The sequence below is a fragment of the Alexandromys fortis genome, unplaced genomic scaffold (assembly GCF_014885135.2).
Source record: "Alexandromys fortis isolate MF-2015 unplaced genomic scaffold, M_Fortis_MF-2015_v1.1 scaffold_110, whole genome shotgun sequence".
Taxonomy (NCBI): Eukaryota; Metazoa; Chordata; class Mammalia; order Rodentia; family Cricetidae; genus Alexandromys; species Alexandromys fortis.
The window spans coordinates 4,426,757-4,445,350 of record NW_026068014.1 but is presented as its reverse complement, the minus strand read 5'-3'; the positions used below and the strand labels follow the sequence as shown (position 1 = coordinate 4,445,350).

General features: G+C 43.2%; 2 protein-coding genes across 5 annotated transcripts in view; one reads left to right on the top strand and one right to left on the bottom strand.

Annotated features, from left to right (window-relative positions):
• The window catches only part of Tma16 (translation machinery associated 16 homolog), a 13,221-nt gene extending 2,543 nt beyond the window's left edge, over positions 1-10,678 (top strand). Inside the window, exons 2-7 of the mRNA XM_050162244.1 lie at positions 1,705-1,817; positions 3,323-3,360; positions 4,553-4,637; positions 5,640-5,788; positions 9,058-9,100; positions 10,216-10,678. Coding sequence (XP_050018201.1) covers positions 1,705-1,817; positions 3,323-3,360; positions 4,553-4,637; positions 5,640-5,788; positions 9,058-9,100; positions 10,216-10,447 — 660 coding nt within the window. The 3' untranslated portion in view covers positions 10,448-10,678. The remainder of the gene's footprint in view (positions 1-1,704; positions 1,818-3,322; positions 3,361-4,552; positions 4,638-5,639; positions 5,789-9,057; positions 9,101-10,215) is intronic.
• Positions 10,679-10,812: 134 nt separating this feature from the next.
• The window catches only part of Marchf1 (membrane associated ring-CH-type finger 1), a 447,397-nt gene continuing 439,615 nt past the window's right edge, over positions 10,813-18,594 (bottom strand). For all 4 annotated transcript variants that reach the window (XM_050162239.1, XM_050162242.1, XM_050162243.1 and 1 more), the window contains one exon: positions 10,813-17,776. In XM_050162239.1, the coding sequence (XP_050018196.1) occupies positions 17,478-17,776 (299 nt within the window). In that variant the 3' untranslated portion in view covers positions 10,813-17,477. The remainder of the gene's footprint in view (positions 17,777-18,594) is intronic.

Sequence of the window (18,594 nt, the reverse complement as noted above, 5' to 3'; positions counted from 1 at the left end):
TGGCTATTACAAACAATACTGCTATGAACATAGTTGAGCATATATTTTTGTTGTATGATAGGGCATCTCTTGGGTATATTCCCAAGAGTGGTATTGCTGGGTCCATGGGTAGGTTGATCCTGATTTCCTGAGAAACCGCCACACTGCTTTCCAAAGTGATTGCACAAGTTTGCATTCCCACCAGCAATAGATGAGTGTACCCCTTTCTCCACAACCTCTCCAGCAAAGGCTCTCAATGGTGTTTTTGATTTTAGCCATTCTGACAGGTGTAAGATGGTATCTTAAAGTTGTCTTGATTTGCATTTCCCTGATCGCTAAGGAAGTTAAACATGACCTTAAGTGTCTTTTGGCCATTTAAACTTCTTCTGTTGAGAATTCTCTGTTCAGCTCAGTGCCCCATTTTATAATTGGGTTGATTAGCCTTTTACGGTCTAGTTTCTTGAGTTCTTTATATGATTATTTTGAGCTGTGTTTTCTCAAAGGAGAAGGAAAGGGGAAGGTTATAGACTGATGACCAGAAGGGACAGGTTCTGGGTTGGCATGAGCTTATGGGGAGGGAGGGCTGTGTGGAGGGTGAGGGATGTGATGCTGGAGAAGAGGGTCGGGAAGGGATTAGCATCTGTGCTGCAGATTGGGGCTGATCTCGTTACATAGGGGAAGGAATCTTATACTAGATCAGCACTGTAGATGAGAGGCTGTGTGCCTTCTTTGTAAAAAGGTCTAACAGATGTGCCCACAAAGCATCCTGTGCCTAATCATGAGAGTTGAATGAAGGTAACTGACCATGTTTGAAAGATTCAAGAGCTGTCTGGTTTTTAGAGGGTGACTATTGAAGAGCCCAACACCTGCTCCCTAATAGAGGGTGGTTTTTTTTTTTGTTGTTGTTGTTGGTAGTGATCTCTCCCCCCCAGATTACAAATTATATATATACATATATATATTCTTTTCTGCAGCACTAAATTTTGGTCTGTAGACCACAGGGTGGGGGTGGCTTCCCTGAGTTTTTCTTTTCCATGTATGGCTGGAGAGGAGAGCAGGCTTTTAACCCTCAAAGACTCTCTGGGAGTTGTGGTCTAACAAGGTCAGGGAGACTCCTTAACTGAACCAGGAGAGTCAACTATTTAGTTCTTATTTTGGGTTCTTGTTATACAAAGTCAAACCTGACTCAAGTAATAGGGTAGGCCAAAATACAGGACTGCACAATTGAAAAACTCACCTTCAATGTATAATGTCTTTGAGGACTGGATTCTGACTGCCCCTCCTGGTAAGGCTTGAGTGGGAGAAATACTTTTCCCTGCTGTGTGTGTGCTGGCTTTGAAATGGTTTTTTTGTTTCCGTTCCTAACTTCTTGGTTTGAGCCATCCAGGTTTGGTCAGCTCTGAGTTTGCATGCACCATTGTCCCATTCTCTTGCATATGCCACAGTGAAATGCCTGTTAAAATTCTATGTTCTTCGACATTAGAAATGCCCTAACTATAGCCAGCATTTCCAGCCCCGCTCCCTGTGTGGCCTGATTGCGTTGGAAATTTCTGAATAGATCACTTCTGTGATGACCATGTGGGAGCGAAGACTATCTGAATCTCTCAGATGTTTGGTTTAGCTCCTGAGGCCTAGTGTGATGTCTCTGGTTCTTTATATTTCCTGAAGATCATTTTGTGACTGGACTCACGTAATGTATTTGACTACATGTGTTTTATCTTTTAGCCTAAAGGACTGAAAGGAAAAATTGTAGGTCGAGAAAAAAAAGTCATCCATCCGTACAGTAGGAAAGCAGCCCAGATTACAAGAGAGTCTCACAAGCAAGACAGGAAGGAAAGGTAAGTGTCCAGTCCTGTTAGTGTTGTGCACTAGCAAAAGCTCCTCCATGCATCTACATGTCAGGCGTGTTCCTCAGTTTCCACCCCTGCTTCTCCCGTGCTCTTGTTCTGAGGTAACGGTCTTACAGAGCAGACCTAAAATGTAAGTTTCAGTAGCAGCTCACGGTGAGGATAGTGAGAATTAACACGGGTTGAAGGATAAAGAGGGAGAGGTCATATTTTCTATATCATAGGAGTCATGGAAGCGTCCCCAAGAGCTTAGTTAACATTTGAGCAGAGTTGAGAGGCAGAGGGAGGACGCTACTGCCGAAGGCATTTCTGTCGTGCTGTGGTGGCGACATAACACAGGAAACAGTGACGGTGTGGGTAGATCCTTGGGTCTGGTGTTCAGAGGTTGGCTAGAGGGTCACAGGTTAGGGAGCAGTCAGCATTTGTGGGTTGGGTGGATTGGGACTAGGAGACTAGATCACCAAATGCGTGCTGTAGATGGGAGAGAGAATGTAGCCGAGGCCCTGGTCAGCCTCTTAGCTGGCCTGTCGTCTCAGAGTTGGGCAGGGTTTGGAGAGAAATCTGCCACGGATACTAAAAGGAAAAACATACTAAAGAGAATCAAGGTGTTTTTAATCTTTTTAACAGATTTAAAGAACCTTGTTCTGGAAATTTTTTAATTTGCTTACACAGTTACAGGGAGAGAGGGTCTGAGACTGGGGGGAAAGATCAAAATAGAAGCCGTTTCTGTTGCTTTGGCCTAGCCTTGCTGATCCAGTGAGTGTAAGCAGTGTCCAGAGAGTGGCTGGAGGAAACTTGTCCACTTTTATTGCATTTTAATACCTTGCCTGAGACAAAGCCTCTTTCAGTAAAGCTGGGCTATTTTATAGTGATTTGGTTAGACGTTTCCTAGGAGAGACTGTGATGACATAGTCTGATTTTCTTTATTGCGGGGTATGTCTCTTTTCTACATAAAGATGTATTACTGTTTTAAAATAGTAGTGTTCAAATTTCAGGTGTTTATCACTTAGATTTTTGTTATTCTTCTAAATATGATTTACTACATCTATAGAGTGTAATTTTTACTATTGCCCATATGTGTATTTCTCAAACTTAATTTGACCCGAGATGCTCATATTAGAGCAGTGTTTTCTGCTCCAGGATTTCCTGCTCTGAAGATCGGCTGCGGGAGTGGGTTTGGTATTTCCAGGTGCTCTCCAGATGCTGCTGCCGGCATAGTATAGCCCAGTTAGATCTTTGTTGGCCTGAGCAGTACTGGTCTTCTAGGCTTTCTGTAGTCACTAGCATGCTGAAGCAACGTTCTAGTGACATCTTATTCCAGCGATTTAAAAGATAATCATTCCATTTCATGTTTCTTTGTTGTTAAAATTGACTTTTTTTATTACATATAAAAAAAATCAAAGTTCTCTGGGAAGTTTTTCTTTCCGATAATTTTGACAGATTTCTAAGCCCCTGCTTTGGAAATTTTCTAATTTATATGCACCTTTTGGTTCAAGATTGAAGAATGAGAGGGCCTTGCGTCTCAACCTTATTGGTAAGTGGGTTTGGGTGCTTGAAATTCTGACTACATACAGTAGAGTAAAATTTTGTTCTAAACCAATTTCGCTATTAATTTTATCCGATTTTTTAAAAAGCGGACTTTACTAAAAGAACACAAATGAACTGGAGCGAAGCACTTGACTTTGAGAATAAATTTCTAGTACTCCATGCAGCTCAGCCTGGCAGAAGCTTCAGTCCTGTTCATGTCCACGTCCTAGCTCGCGTTTAACCCCCTCTTCCACCAGCCGAGGTTATGGAGGGTATGGTTAGCTTGCTGCAGCTCGTCCCTAAGAGGACAAGGTTTGCTTTGGCATATGGTGGTGGAGGGACTGATAGCAGCGCAGAGGGCGTGGCAGAGGGGGCGTGTGCTAGTAGAACAAGCTGCTCACCTCATCCTGCCATTTCAGTGATGTGAGAGTGCCCACTGCGCTTCACCTCTCAGAGGTCTCGTCTTTGCCCGGTAGCACCAGGTGCTAGAGCACACGTGTTTAAGACACGGCCTCGGGGGAGAGTGTAGACCCGAGCTACAGCAATAGCTTACATCTTGTGGAGCAGCCGGTTCATGGTTAGTAGGGTGCATACATGTTCGTCCTTTTTCCTCTCCCCCTTTAGCAAATACTATTTTTATCACTGATCAAATTTTAAAATACTTTAAATAAGTTACATGTTTTGCTTTATAAGAACTTGGAATTTCCTATTCTATGAATCCATCTTTCTTCTGTTCCCTGATGTTAGACAGGAAATGTATGGGCCTGGAGAGATGACTTGATAGTTAAGAGGGTAGGCATATTGCTCTCTTGCAGAGTTCAGTTCCCAGAATCTGCACAGGGAGGCTTACAACTACCTACAGATCCTGCTCCATGGAACCAACACCCTCTTCTGGCATCTGGACGCTGCACTCATGTACCTACACACACACACACGCATGCTCATAACTGAAATAAAAACAGATTGTTTAAAAGGAAAGAAGAGTATGGAGAAAAACACTCCATCCTTGTCTCTTTCTTTAAATTGTTGCAGTTTCATTTCTGACAAATGGTTTTCATTGACTCGGTTACACAGATCTTTCTAGTTAGAAATGAGATAGTTTTGCCTTGGTTTTTAATGCTTTAATGTGGATGACTGTGGGGAAAGCCTGTGTCTACATGAAGTTTGTGGCGCTAAATTTGTTTGGTACTTATTTATAGGTGACAAACTTCGGTGGTTTCATGGTCATCTGGATACAAAAAAAACAAGATATTCAAAGAAGGATGCCTGTGAATTAATTGAAAGGTAAACACGGGGCATATTGTGAACAAAGGGTCAGAAAAGAGAATCCCAGCCTGGTTCTCAGGAGATAGCTGTGCTCTGGGTTTGGATGTGACTGGATGGGCTTCTTAACAGGAAGACTTGAGTTTGTGCCCAGCCTGACCCCCTCTTAGCTTCCTAGGACTAGGGAGGCTTCCTGGGAAAGCATTGTCTGCACTGCCCTGGGTCTTAGGTTGAGGTGAGGTAGCATGAAAGCGTCTGCACTGAGAGAATGGTGTCCAGAAGGCCTCAGAGGTGGGGCCGGAAGCTGATGGGCGGAGGGGCCCACCAGCGTTTCCTGTGACTGGCACAGCAAGCTCAAGGCTAGTGTAACCGGTGCTGCAGGGACAGCTGGCTTTTACCAGCATTAGTGACCCTCTGAGTTCAGACCTTATCTGAGGACATAGGGAGCTCTGGGAGGACGTTGCAGGAAACTTGTGTGGTCCTCATGCATATACTTCAGGTCACAGCTGTAGAATGAGGTCAGCTGAGAAGGGGCAGTGGTGGTGCTGAGCACTCTTAAGAGGCTGGTGGGAGGTCCAGGCACAGTACTGCCGTCCTCTGCGTGCTTAGCCTAGTGGAGAGCTAGAATGCAGCGACGTGGGTGGGTAGAACTTAGGTGTACAATAGGGAGAGACGCACAGAGAGGGTGGATGCCTCTAAATCTCACATGGAATGTCACACTGTGTCCTGAGGTGGGGAGCTCAGACGATGGAGCAGGCATGATGCTAATGTCTGTGATGGGGTGAGATGCTGAGGTCTGAGGAAGAAATCCAGTCAGTGATTCAGTGTGAGGGTCCTCAGTTGAGCAGACAGCTGCTGTGATTTGTTCACTGAAGAAATGGTTGGACTATTCATGAATGTGATCAGAAAGGCTGAGCAGCTGAGGAATTTGATTATGCTAATATTGAAAGGACAGGGACACTTGGCACTACACTAAAATGAATTAATATAGACCTTGTAGCTCCTCATTTTCATATTTTTCAGGTATTTGAGTCGATTCAGCAGTGAGCTGGAGCAGATTGAGCTGCATAACAGCATCAAGGACAGACAGGGCCGGCGCCACCACTCCCGGGAGACGGTCATCAAGCAGACGATGGAGCGGGAGCGGCAGCAGTATGACGGCTATGGCTTTGGTGGGTACTCTCTGACTCATTTTGCCTTTTGAAAATAGAATCTGATTTATGATGGACTCCAGAGGATCACTCTATTGATTTATCTTGAGTCTCTTCTGGCTTTATTTCCTTGTGGCAGGGACAGCTATGACAGTTGATGTCTGTCATCTCCTGTGAGAGCTGCTTCTTCCTAGCACACGCCCTGCTTGTCTTCTCCCATCTCCAGACAGCTGTCCCTTCCCACCGTGACAACTCTTGCTTCCAAGCCGCATTAAGACATTGTCTTTGTTAGCCTGTGGTCCACATACTCATTCCTAAGCATAAGTACAGCGCACTACCAGTTGACAACACTGACGATCGCTGGCCAGCTCAGTAGGCTGAGCTGATGACTTTAGATTGGTGCCCGGTCCAAGGGCAATACAGAAAATACTGTCAATATTTTTTTAAAATAATGATTTTGTGACAACTTATGCTGGAGAGGTTGTGGGGAAAGGGAACACTTCTGCATTGCTGGTGGGGATGCAAGCTGGTGTACAGCCGCTTTGGACGTCAGCATGGCGAGTTCTCAGACAGTTAGGAAACAACCTTCCTCAGGACCTAGTAATACCATTTTGGGTATTGCTCAATTGTGCCACAAGGACATGTGCTCAACCATGTTTACAGCAGCTTTGTTTGTCATAGCCAGAACCTGGAAACAACCTAAATGTCCCTCGATCAAAGAATGGATTAGAAAAATGTGGTACATTTACACAGTGGAGTACTACACAGCAGAAAAAAACAACGACAGCTTGAATTTTGCAGGAAAATAGATGGAACTAGAAAACATTATTTTGAGTGAGGTAACCCAGACACAGAAAGACAATTATCACATGGACTCACTCATAGGTGGTTTTTAAACATAAAGCAAAGAAAGCCAGTGTAAAAACCACAATCGCAGAGAATTAAGACAACAATAAGGACACTAAGAGAATTACATAGATCTAATCTACATGGGAAGTAGAAAGTATAAAAAGACAAGACCTCCTGAGTAAATTGGGAACATGGGGACCTTGGGGGAGGATTGAAGGGGTAAGGGGAGAGGCAGGGAAGGGAGCAGAGAAAAATGAAGAGCTCAATAAATGTCATGGAAAAAAAATAATAAAATCCAAAAGAAAAAAATAATGATTTTGGCTAAAGCCTACATCTGTGTGGCTTAGGAAACCAGATGAGCGGCAGCAGAGTCCCCCGCAGAGAAGTATTCCGTCCCTGGCAGAGCTCGGCAGAGTTTGACGGTTGTCATGCCACCGTCTTCCTTCGTGTTTCTTGCCTGGCCCTGGGGGCTTTGGTGTTAACGTATATTGTCTTTGTTAAAATATCAAGTTTTAATATGAAGAGCATGAACATATAAGATCCCAAAGAACTCTGGAAAATACTAGAAACTGCAGTGTGTAGACTTCCCCTTTACTGCTAAAATGTGTTTCTTAACCTAGAATAAATTTTAAAAAAAGGAAAGTGTATTTTTCAGAACTAGGCACAATCACACTTGATCCCTGGACCCCACTGGAAAAGTGAACATGCTCATTTTCCTCAAAATAAAAATAAAATATATGGGAGGGGGAGTGATGAGGAGGGGAGGAGGGCAGGGAAACTACAGCCTGGTTGTGAAATGAATTAATTAAAAAATAAACCAGGCCTGGTGACACATAGCCTTAATCTCAGCCCTTGGAGGCAGAGGCAGCTCTCTTTGAGTTCCTGGCCTTCCTGGTCTACATAGTTCCAGAACAGCTTGAGCTACATAGAGAGCCACTGTCTCAAAAAATATAAATAAAAAAAGAGTTTTTGATTCTACTGGACCTATTGGTTTCGTGGGAGCCTAGGCAGTTTCATGGATGCTCACCTTACTAGACCTGGATGGAGGTGGGTGGTCCTTGGACTTCCCACTGGGCAGTGAACCCTGATTGCTTTTTGGGCTGACGAGGGAGGGGGACTTGGTTGGGGGAGGGGGAGGGAAAGGGGAGGCGGCGGTGGGGAAGAGACAGAAATCTTTAATAAATAAATACATAAATTAAAAAAAATAAAAATAAAATAAAAAAAGAGGACTTATTTCTCTGGTTCAGAAAGATGAGGATTAGCTCAAAAGTCCCTGACACCGTACAAGAGTGGCACCATGCTTCCACTACTCCTGTGATGTTCATACACTTACTTCCTGTGAATATAAGATGTCCTATGTGTGTCTTTTCCTGTTGCTAAGACAGAATACCCTGGCAAAAGCAATGGAAGGGGGAGGCTTATTTTGGCTCACAGCATAAGCCTGTTGTAGTGATGAAGACACAGCTGTGATGCTGTATGTCATACAGGGTGTATGACACCATGGATGCTGGTGCTATGTGCTCCCTTTTCATTCAGTCTGGGATCCAGCCCAGGAAGTGGTGCTGCCCTGCCCGTGGGTATCCCTAGTCCCTTCTCCTGCTCAAGGTGCTGCCCGTGGGCATCCCTAGGCCCTTCTCCCAGGTGATTCTGGATCTCATGTAATTAACAATTGGGACTAAGGACCATAGTTCCACCTTTGCCTACTTGACACCCAAACATATTGCTTTCTTTAAACATGCCTTCCTCCTCAAAGCCATCTTACGTTGCAGATTTTAAAAATTCAGTTCTCCTTGAAAGTCCCTGTCTGAGACTCAAAGTCAGTCTCTTAACTGAGCTCCCATGTGAGTTACAGGGTAACTTAAATTGTATCGAACTTGTTTGAGGTCCCAATGATTGTAATTCTTTTTAAACTTTTTCTAATTTTGAATGATGCAATTTTATTAATGTTAAATAATCTTTGCAATCCTGTAAATTCTACCAATGTAACATGAGGTGTGTGTTTAATAAGTTGTCTTCCATAGCACTACATTATAAACACCCACGTATGCTGGGTGCACCCTATGTAACAGCTCTGCTGGCTTCCCACCACTGAACTCTGTTCTTCCCAAGCCTGGTATTTGTGTTGACTGTAGCAGCGCTTTGAAGGTGGTTTTTTTTTTTTTTTTTTTTTTTTTTTGAGGGGTGGGGAGACAGCTCAGCAATACTAACCACCAGTTCAGGTGGCTCACAAGTGCCTGCACCTCCAGCTTTAAAGGTTCCCCCGCCTCTGGACTCTGCAGGCACCTGCACGTCCATGTTGTACACAGTCACTTTTACTCATATATTTAGAAAGGTTTTCGTCTTGTTAACATCAGGTACTGTGTTGTATGTGCAATAACAAGTGAAAATACAACAAGCAATTTAGAAAGAAAATGTCTAATGGCTATTATATTCTTTTTCAGAGATCCCAGACATTTTAGACACTAATAATCTGCAGACTTTTCGGTGAGTTTTTGAGATCCTTTGAAGTTTCATGTGAAATACATAAGGCATGAACTCCCCCGGGTGTAGATGTTAGTAAAAACGAAAGTGGAGAGCATTCTGTAGGCGTTCCTCCCTGTAGCTGTGCTCGAGTGAGCATGCAGCTGCTGCTGGAGACGCTCCTTCTCTTTCCCAGAACAGTAGGACAGTAGAGATGTCTCTTCTCCCCAGTGCAAATTTTTATTTCTTGAAGCTAAATAGCAAGAACAGAAGAATAAAACTGACGCCAGGGCAAGAGTCTTGTCACTGAGAACCTCTGGTCCATCGCTCTGATTCTGCCCTGGTAACCATGGAGACTGCTAAGCTGGAAAAACAGATTTCTGCTTCTCAAGCACAGATTCTGCTTATTAGAAAATGTTTTTTATTAGTAATTATGGTCTTTACTAAAGCATGTTAGGGAGCGTTTTTCCTTCTGTTCCTCTGAGGAGGCAGGTAGGACTTTTCCTGTCTCTTCTTATCTCTCTCTGTATCTCTCTCCCATTCTCTTCTTTCTTCCCTTCCCATTCCCTTTATCTCAAATAAACTCCATACTCAAAAAACAAACAAACAAACAAACATGTTAGGGAATGAATTTTTTATAATTGAAATTAGATAAATTTAAATCCAGACCATACTCAAAAACAAACTGCTCTGTGTTTCTGAGGCAGTGTATTCTGCCTCTTCCACAGCCAGGGAGAGGAGATGAGCTTAGTGTGTTAGCATCCCTGCTCTGCTCTGCTCTGCAGGCGGGCCAGTTGCAGTGCGAGAGAAGCCACCTTCACTGACGTAATTCTAACTGCTGAGGGTCTTGAGACTTAGGGTAGGGAGAAGAAGGGAATCTCAGAGCCTGTGATGTGTGTGTACATATGTGAAGTTTAGAGTGTAGGGTTCTGTGCAGGCAGCACCAGTGTAGCAGTAGTAGCCAGTCCTGGGCCTGGGCTGTTGCCTCACCCCCCAGCTTAGTGCTATTTCACACTCGTGAAATCCATGGATGTGAGGTCTTCCTTCTGCAGGCAGAGTTCCGAACCTGGCTGCCCTGCTGTGCTATCAAGGCCCTCAGTGCTATACTCTTTTTTTTTTTTTTTTTTTCCTTTTCCTAGGGAATGGGATTTTGATCTGAAGAAATTGCCAAACATCAAAATGAGGAAACTTTGTGCTAATGATGCAATTCCTAAGAAGCGCAAACAGAAACCCATTTTAAATATAGACAAAGATTTAGGGGAATTAGATCTAACTGGGGACCCTAGAGACTCTGAAGATGGGAAATTGGAACCAACAAGTGAAGCAAGTGAGTCGGATGAAGAAATGACCCCAGTGCCTGCCTCCTCTTAGTGAAATCCCTTGAGACCCTACCATCCTGCTCATTGGTTATGCTGCATAATCATGGGGGTGGGGCTGCTGAGGTGGCTCAGCAGGGGCCCTGCTGCCAAGCCTGACTGCCAGAGTTTGAGTCCCAGAAGCCATGGTGGAAAGAACAGGTGCTGTAAGTGTTCTTCTAACTCCACATGCACACCATGACGTGTGTGTGTGCACAAATAAATTTTTAGTGATTATTTATATGTACTTGCTGCTTAACTCATTCTCAAATAAGTCATTTGCAGTTTCAAAATAGGTTTATGATTTTTAAGAATAAAAGTTTTCTTTTTCTTTAAATTGCTTTTAAAATACAGAGATTGTGTTAATCTACTTTTCATTATAGCTAAATACTTGGGATTGGGAACTCAGATGAGACTAAATAGTAACAGTGTAGTTGTGGAGAGGCTTCTCTGTCTGTATCACGTCATAGCCACAGCGTCATTGATAGAAAGCAAGACAGGGTATGCGGCAGGGAGAGGAGCCAGCCCTACCTCCTGAAGTCCTGCCAGCTCTGAACATCGCCGTCCTGGTGGGGGAGCAGGGGAGACAGTTTTCTGGCACATAAACAGGATATGTTAATCTACATCCAAAACAGCATTGTCCTTCAAAGGCCATTTAACCTGAATTTTGCTGAAGGGAAAATTGGAAAAATGGGGTTAAGAAGACAGCTTGGTCAGTGAAGTGCTATAGAGGGCCTGAGTCTCTTTCCTTAGCAGGGCTGTGTGGCAGGTTTCTAGTGTCTCAGTGCTGGGGGATGGGAGGATGTAGAGACAGTAGACAGGAACAGAGTGATCAGTCTGGCTCAGTAGTCCATGTGTGAGAGTCTGAAGGGTCAGTGTTCTCAACCCCACTGCCACCAGCTGCCCTCAAGGCCGGACACAACACAGGATTGCACTGATGGGCTTTGTTCTTGGGTGGCATTTTTACTGTGTGCCATTGTGCATTGGAGGTAACTTGTTCTGTGATTTTCCAGAGAACCACTCCAAATTTGGATTGGTTCTCAGAAGACAATTTGGACTTTTGACAAATGTTGGAACTATTCAAGGGCCATGGAGACTTCAGATGACGATGATGTTTAACTAAATGCATTTTGGGATACCCATAAACTTGAGGCCAAAGTCAGAATGTTGTGGTTTGAATTCTATATGTCCCCCCACAAGGTCACGCTTGGGACATGCAGACTGCACCTTCTGGGGCTGTTCTCACGGTTGTGGAGTATTTATGAGATGGGGCTTGGCTGTCCATAGGGGCAGCTCTTTGAAGGCTATAACCTGCCTGGGTTTGGTATGGAAGGTCCTTCTATGTTGCTTTATTGGTTAATAAATAAAGACCTGCTTTGAGCCTATGGCAGGGAAGAACAGAACTAGGCTGGGAAAGCTGGGCTGTATGCTAGAAGAAAGAAGGGTTGGAGTCAGAAGTCATGGAGCCACCGGAGACAGATACTGTGAACTTTAGCCAGTAAGTCACAGCCACGTGGCGATACTCAGATTAACAGAAATTGGTTGAATTAATATGTAAGGGTTAGCCAATAAGAAGCTAGAGCTAATGGGCCAAGCAGTGATTTGATTAATACAGTTTCTGTGATTATTTCAGAGCTAAGTGGCCAGGAACCAACCAGCGGCCCTCTCCTTACTACATGGGTCCAGTTCAGTTTCCCACCATGGGACAAGTTGTGTCCTTAAGCCGTGGCAAACTGAAGTTCTGGAACTGAGTCACAATACACTTTTCCTTAATTGTTTTCCTGCTAGGAATTTAGATCACAGAGCACAAAAGTAACTAATTGATCTTTCAGAGAACAGCTGAGTGACACAGATGTCTCTTTCCTGCCTGTTCCCAGGCAGCAGGTCACTGTTACAGAATACCAGTCAAAAGGTGTGGCCCTGTGCACATTCGTAAGTTGTGGTACTAGCAGTTTCCACTAAGTCCTTTTCTTAACTTTAACATTATTATCTCATTACTTTTTCAGCGTTTCTAAATGCATAAACACTAGTTTGCTCAATGTTCATCTGTTGGATCTCTGTGTTTAAAAGCCCTGCTGTATTTGCTGTAAGGGATGTAGTATCATTTTCATCTTACAGGCAAGCAGACTGTACTCCGTATTGTTTTCCCTGAGACCTGAATCATGTGGTAAATCTCTCGTGTAATTCCACAAGACAGAACTCTCTTCCTATTAGTCTACTCCTTAAGCATTATATATAGTAAGTGACTATGTAGACACTGGGGGAGCTGCAGGAATACGAGTGTGCATATGTAGACATGCTCATTGTAACACACTGAGGTGACCCCAGGAAAGCAGACACCATACTCTTGGGTGGGTGTGCCCTGCTCTGTCCGGAAGCACCCTTTGCTTTTTAATGAGGCCAACTCTGTTGGCTTGTCCTGAAGCCTTTTTCTTTGATGGAGCTAGAAACTTGGGCTTTAGCAGCTGGAAGTTCTGTGCAAACAGCCCCAGGCTACGAGGAGGAACTGTCTGTCCAATCTGACAGAGCACCGTGGGAACTGAGCAGCTGTGTGCTGTGAGATGCCTCCTTGTTCATAATGTAATACTCCTCAGATGCTTTCAAAATGGGTTTTGGAAGTTTATGTATTATTTCCTTTGGCTAATGTATATTTATTCTTATCTATTTTGAAGGCTGGTATTTCTTCTTTTTCAAAAGAATGCTGTCTACTCCAGGCCTGTTTGGAGACCTAATAGTCCAAGCTACCCAAAACATCAGAGTTAGTCTGATTGTGCTGGTCCATCTACCACTTAGGAAGGCCAGTTCACTTTAGTTCATGTGGAAGAGAGGAGGAATAATTATCTCTTTAATGAGATAATGTACTTTTCTTTCCTAGGAAGCCATTCCCAGGTACAGTCAATATTGAGCTGCCATGAAGCTCTATTAGGTTGCACACCTCTCAGAAAAAGCTGTGATTTCTTTCTTTTCTGTCTTCCTCCAGAACGGTCCTGACCTTGGGCATGCTTTCCCTTACCCTTTGGGCTCTCACTTTTACTCTGGAGCCTTCCTACATGTCTATGTGCCTGCTTGTTCAAAATGTGGCTAACAGCTGTTGTTAAACATGCTATCTTTACTCAGATTGCATCTGCAATGTCTCGTCCTCCCGGTAGCTGTTGCGATTTCCATTTTGTCCGCCCTGTGGTTGATGAAAGTCTAATAAAATGGTTTGGAGCTTCCCTCTGTGTCTGTTCTCAGTTATTTTATTGATGAGACTAAGTGCCCCTAAAGGGCTCCCCAGTTTTCTCAGTAACATGACATCCTAAGTGGGGCCCCCAAGTTGCCAGTAATAACACGAGATTAATAACTATAGATTTGACATAGGTATCTTCAAATTCTATTTAAAGACTCAGACCATTATGAAATCTTAAGAATTCAATGGTTTGGGATGGTCTCAATACAACTCTAGGAATCCCGTTACACAGGCAGGAAGTAGAGGAGCTATAGCCAAGATTCGGAGCATTTGTTTAATATACAAAGTTCACAGACAGTTCCCTTAGGTTGTCGTAAGCACACATTACTCACAAACAGTGAATTGTTAATGAAAGACAATTAGATACAACTAAAGAAGTACAAATGCCCAGTCTCAAAAATTGCACATCGTTAAAATACTTCCTCCTTTGAGCGTTATCTCTGGTTTCACCGTGGGTTTCTTCAGGTGTGGGAGACTTGCTGCTGCAGCCCCAAATGACAACACTTCCTTTCATTGTATCATTGTGCAAAATAGCACCATTGGGCTGATGGAAGGACACGACTATAAAAATTACAGTGGTAAGCTTTAGGTTCCCCACTTAATATTTGCCCCAACATATTCATTGGCAAGGCCAGGTAAGTTATATCTCACAGCATAAATGACCTTGCTACTTCCCACCCCGACCATTGTGATTTTTATAATGTCAGTGTGGCAATGACCTCATTTCAGCAGAAGAATAAGTGTCTAAAGGGTACCCAAGGTCCTTTCCACAGAGGAAAAGCTTAAGTTCAAGGGTTCTTGTGGAATATCATTACCTATAGCGGCAGCTCTGGGTGGGGTTTTGGTCCTGGGATATTCTGAGAAAGACTCTGCCATGCAGTATTCTGGGTTATTGGGACTCAAAGTTATCTTTTTTTTCTTTATTTTTGTAGGGTTTTGTTATTTTTATATTTAAAGTTAACCTGCTTGGGGGAGTTGTCACTTTAGATTTGTTCTTTGTAATTATGTGTGTATCTGTCCTTGTGGGCAGGGGTAGGGTACCTTCAGAGCCCAGAAGAAGGTGTTTGGCACCGTGGAGCAGGTATGGTGTTTGTGAACTGTTGTGTGGGTACTGGGAACTCACCGGGACCGGCTATGAGAGCAGAGTGTCCTAACCAGTGATCCATCTCTCCCAACTCTGAGCTCCACTTTTTAAGTGTTTTAATTCCTTCTCAATTGAATATTTAATTACAACGAATGGAAATGTCAACTCTTGACAGAAACATTTTCAATGTCTGTGGTTTATAGCACTTCTAATACCCCAGCTTTACTTTGTGTTTGTAAAAATCCGGTTTTAACACTGTAAGCTCAGCAATCCAGTTTTAGGTTTCAGCTCATTTATTTTGTACAACAGAGCGGGTAAACACACCTCACGATGATGCCATTCTGGAAAGCAGGTCTCTCCGTGAGCTCTAAGTCAGGTCAACAAAGCCAAACGTTTTTGTTATTAAGTGAAAACCCCGTTACCACTCAGATGTGCAAAGATGGTTTCAATACTGGCTGTATTTGTGTAATTTTAAAGCTTGTTTGTTATATTTTGTTTTTGGGAAAAGGTCTTATAGCCTAGGCTGGCCTCTATTCGGGACTCGCAGTGTAGCAAAGGATAACAAACCTCCCGAATGCTGGATTAGTTGTGTACCTACTAAAATGAACTAGAGGAGAAATAGGAAAACTAAATATTGTCCGAAGTTATGATCAACCCATCCATTTTCTGTTGTTCATTTTCATCTTCTATCTTTAAAATGGAAACTATTCAGTTACTTAATACAAAGCTTTTATGTCTTTATGTCTTGCGAATCCTTATTTGCCCCGGAGGTCTGGTCCAGTTTAATCATGTTCATCATATTCTCCCTGGATACTTAATGCTTTGTCCCTCCCACAAGTTTTAGGAAAGATGAGTTTTTAAGCTTCTGATTCCTGACTGGATATCTTAACATTTCTCTTGTTTATGTACATGAATATACACGTCAAACACACAATTGACATTGTTTACTATGTCTTTATTTCTAAGGGTGGGACTAATTGGACCCAGTGTCAATCACTACAAATATCATACTCTCTTCTCATTGAAAGATTCTTTCCCCCTTTTCCTTTGATCATCTGAGAAAAGCAAACACTGATAATTACAAAGTGCATGGATGTGGTACCAGCTTTGTGCAACATGATGCCCATGCTTTGGTTTTAATGGCCATCTCTGCCTTTTAAGGACAATAAATAACGACAGCTAACTAAAAAAGTCACTTTTTAAAAATGTGATCTGTGACAGATAACTTTCTGTGACTATTTACCTAGCTCACCTCGATGTCCGATCAGTTTGTGGGAATCTGTATAGAACACGGTGCTCAACTGTTGAACTGGAAACCAGCTCATCACCCACCATAGACTCGTGAATATTTCTACTTTGAGTAAGAGAATGCTGTCAGGTGTGAACATGGCTGAGATCCTTAGTTAAGATACTCGCCGGGCACGTTGACACTCCATATGGGTTTTAAAACCTTAACACATCTGGTTTAGTAACAAGATACTTAATTTTTATTTCCCGCTCATGATTACTTTATGGGTGCCACACAGAAGTTAACTTCATAACATCGCTACAGATTGCACTGACTCCCCATACTTTTGTTTTTTCACCCCTTTGGGAAGTTGGACCTTCACTGAATTCAAGATGGAATACTTAATTTGATGAGTTTAATGCTTTGTAAATTAACATTTAAATGAAACTGCAAAACAAAATAATGGATTAAACCGTTGTTTTGAAATGTTCAGCTGTTCAGCGAGACAGGTGTGGTTTTTTAATGAGAAGGCTTTGCTGTCCAATATCCTTAATTAGATCCTGTCCAGCATACTTCGTTCAGATTGCAGTGTGTCATAAATACATGCTGGATTTTGAAGACTTGGTTCAAGAAAAAGATGAAAGCTATTTCAATATTATTTTCCACTGATGACATAAAGTAACCTGTATATATAATGTTGAATAAATTATAAAAATTAATTGACCTATTTTTACTTTTCCTAATAGGGCACACTAGGAGATTTCCATTTACATCTGCACTTGCAACTCGTGTCTATTGTTGAGCACTGTGTGAGAAGGACCAGATAAAACACGGCATGATAGTTGCTTTCAGAAACCGGCACTAGCTAAGCTCCACAATGCTCTGGAACGCTTTTCTTCGTGATTTAAATTTAAACAAAACTCCAAACATTTCTATCTTCAAATGTGTGTCGCATCCATTTAAAAAACATGCATCTGTCAAAATAACAAGACTTCACAATAGCCAGAAAAAAAATCAGCTGTCAAAGTGTAAAAAACCTCAAGTCCTCCAAGCTAGCCTCCGAGGTGACGACGACTCAGGGGCGACGCACACAGTTTCAGGCTTAGGACCAGATGTGTGTCACTTCCAGTGGTGAAGGCTCACACGACAGAACTCCCTAAAGAAGCATATACCGCATCTGAGGTCTGTTCTGGGATTCCCTCTGCACTGATTGAAAGAGGATCACATGTCCATCCAATCTTTCTTCGCTGGAAGCCTCGTACCAAGCGTTCCTTACGAACTCACTCCCTCAGGCCCTTCACCTTTCCAGGTCCCACTGCAGGCTCTGCTTCTTGGGATCTTGCTCACTTGATATTTTCTCCTCATTTCCTTTTTGCTCCAAGTCAGGTCAAACAAGTCAGTAGGGGAACGGAGAAGACAAGGAAGCCACCAAAGCAGAAGCATTTCTGAGTGTTGTGGCAAGGGCTGCAAAGATCCTTCCGTGGCGAAGTTCCCCTCCAGTTCCATCAAACCGGTATGACTTCAGGCGGGGCGCCCTCTGCAGGTGGCAGTGAATTTGCACCTGTCTGTGGCACAGGCACAACAACGGCATCTTTGATTTCCGTGTTCACATTACATGAGAAGTTCTTCTCCAGTTTGTTGGCAGTGTCTGGGCAATTCTGCACAAAGATCACACGATTGTAGGCCTTCAGCCTACGCCACAGTTGAACGTAGACTTTACACTGTACATACATGAAGACGAGACCTCCCGTGAAGCCAATGGCCACCACAACCAGTTTTGTCCAAAAGGGCCATTCCAGCACACCTGTGAGACAGACAGAGCGCGAGATGTTATCAAGCTGGCGTGTCTCCATTTGGTCTCCCCCACTATGATCCCTACGACACATACTTTCCTGAATCATGTATGTTGTGGTACAAGGTCAGCCAAAGGGAATAAAGTCAATTTGTGGTTCCCTAGACTCTGAAACAGTGGGCATCTTCAGTATGTCCAGACTTCTCGGGAAGCAACACTACTGATTCACTCACAGAGCGCGGCTGCAGGGATGTCAATGAGCCCTGGGTGTAACAATTTCTTTCTCTTGTGAACAACGCAAACTTTGGGACCCTGGCAAAAGCTCTCTTGTTTTCTACCTTATTGTATTCTACCTCATTTACAAAGCTAGTGTTTTCCTAACATGACCTCCCTGGATATTTATAAGAAAAAAATTTCTTTAAGTGTGTAACCACTTTTGGTTTGAAAATGAAACTTTTCCTTTGAAAAATTGTGTGTGTGGGGGGGGGGCAACTCTCTAACCTTAAATGGATTTATGTTATTGGCAGGAACCATCTCCCCACTGCTGTTGGTGCCACCTTAATCTCTTTCCGACTTTGCTCACCTACCTGTATTTCTATGTTTCTTTTAGTAATCAAATAGGAAGCTTATCTTTACAGTGGATTAGGAGGATCCAGTAGAACTCACAAGAAAGTTTCTGCATAGCCAGGAAGCTCCCTTCAGCTACTTCTCTCTTATACTTTATCTAAAGTTCTATCTGTGTAATGTTGGAAACCAGCTGTTCCCTGTCCCAATACAGGTTCAGGCTGCAGCATGCGTGGGCTGTCCCCATTCTCTTTGTAAACTACGGA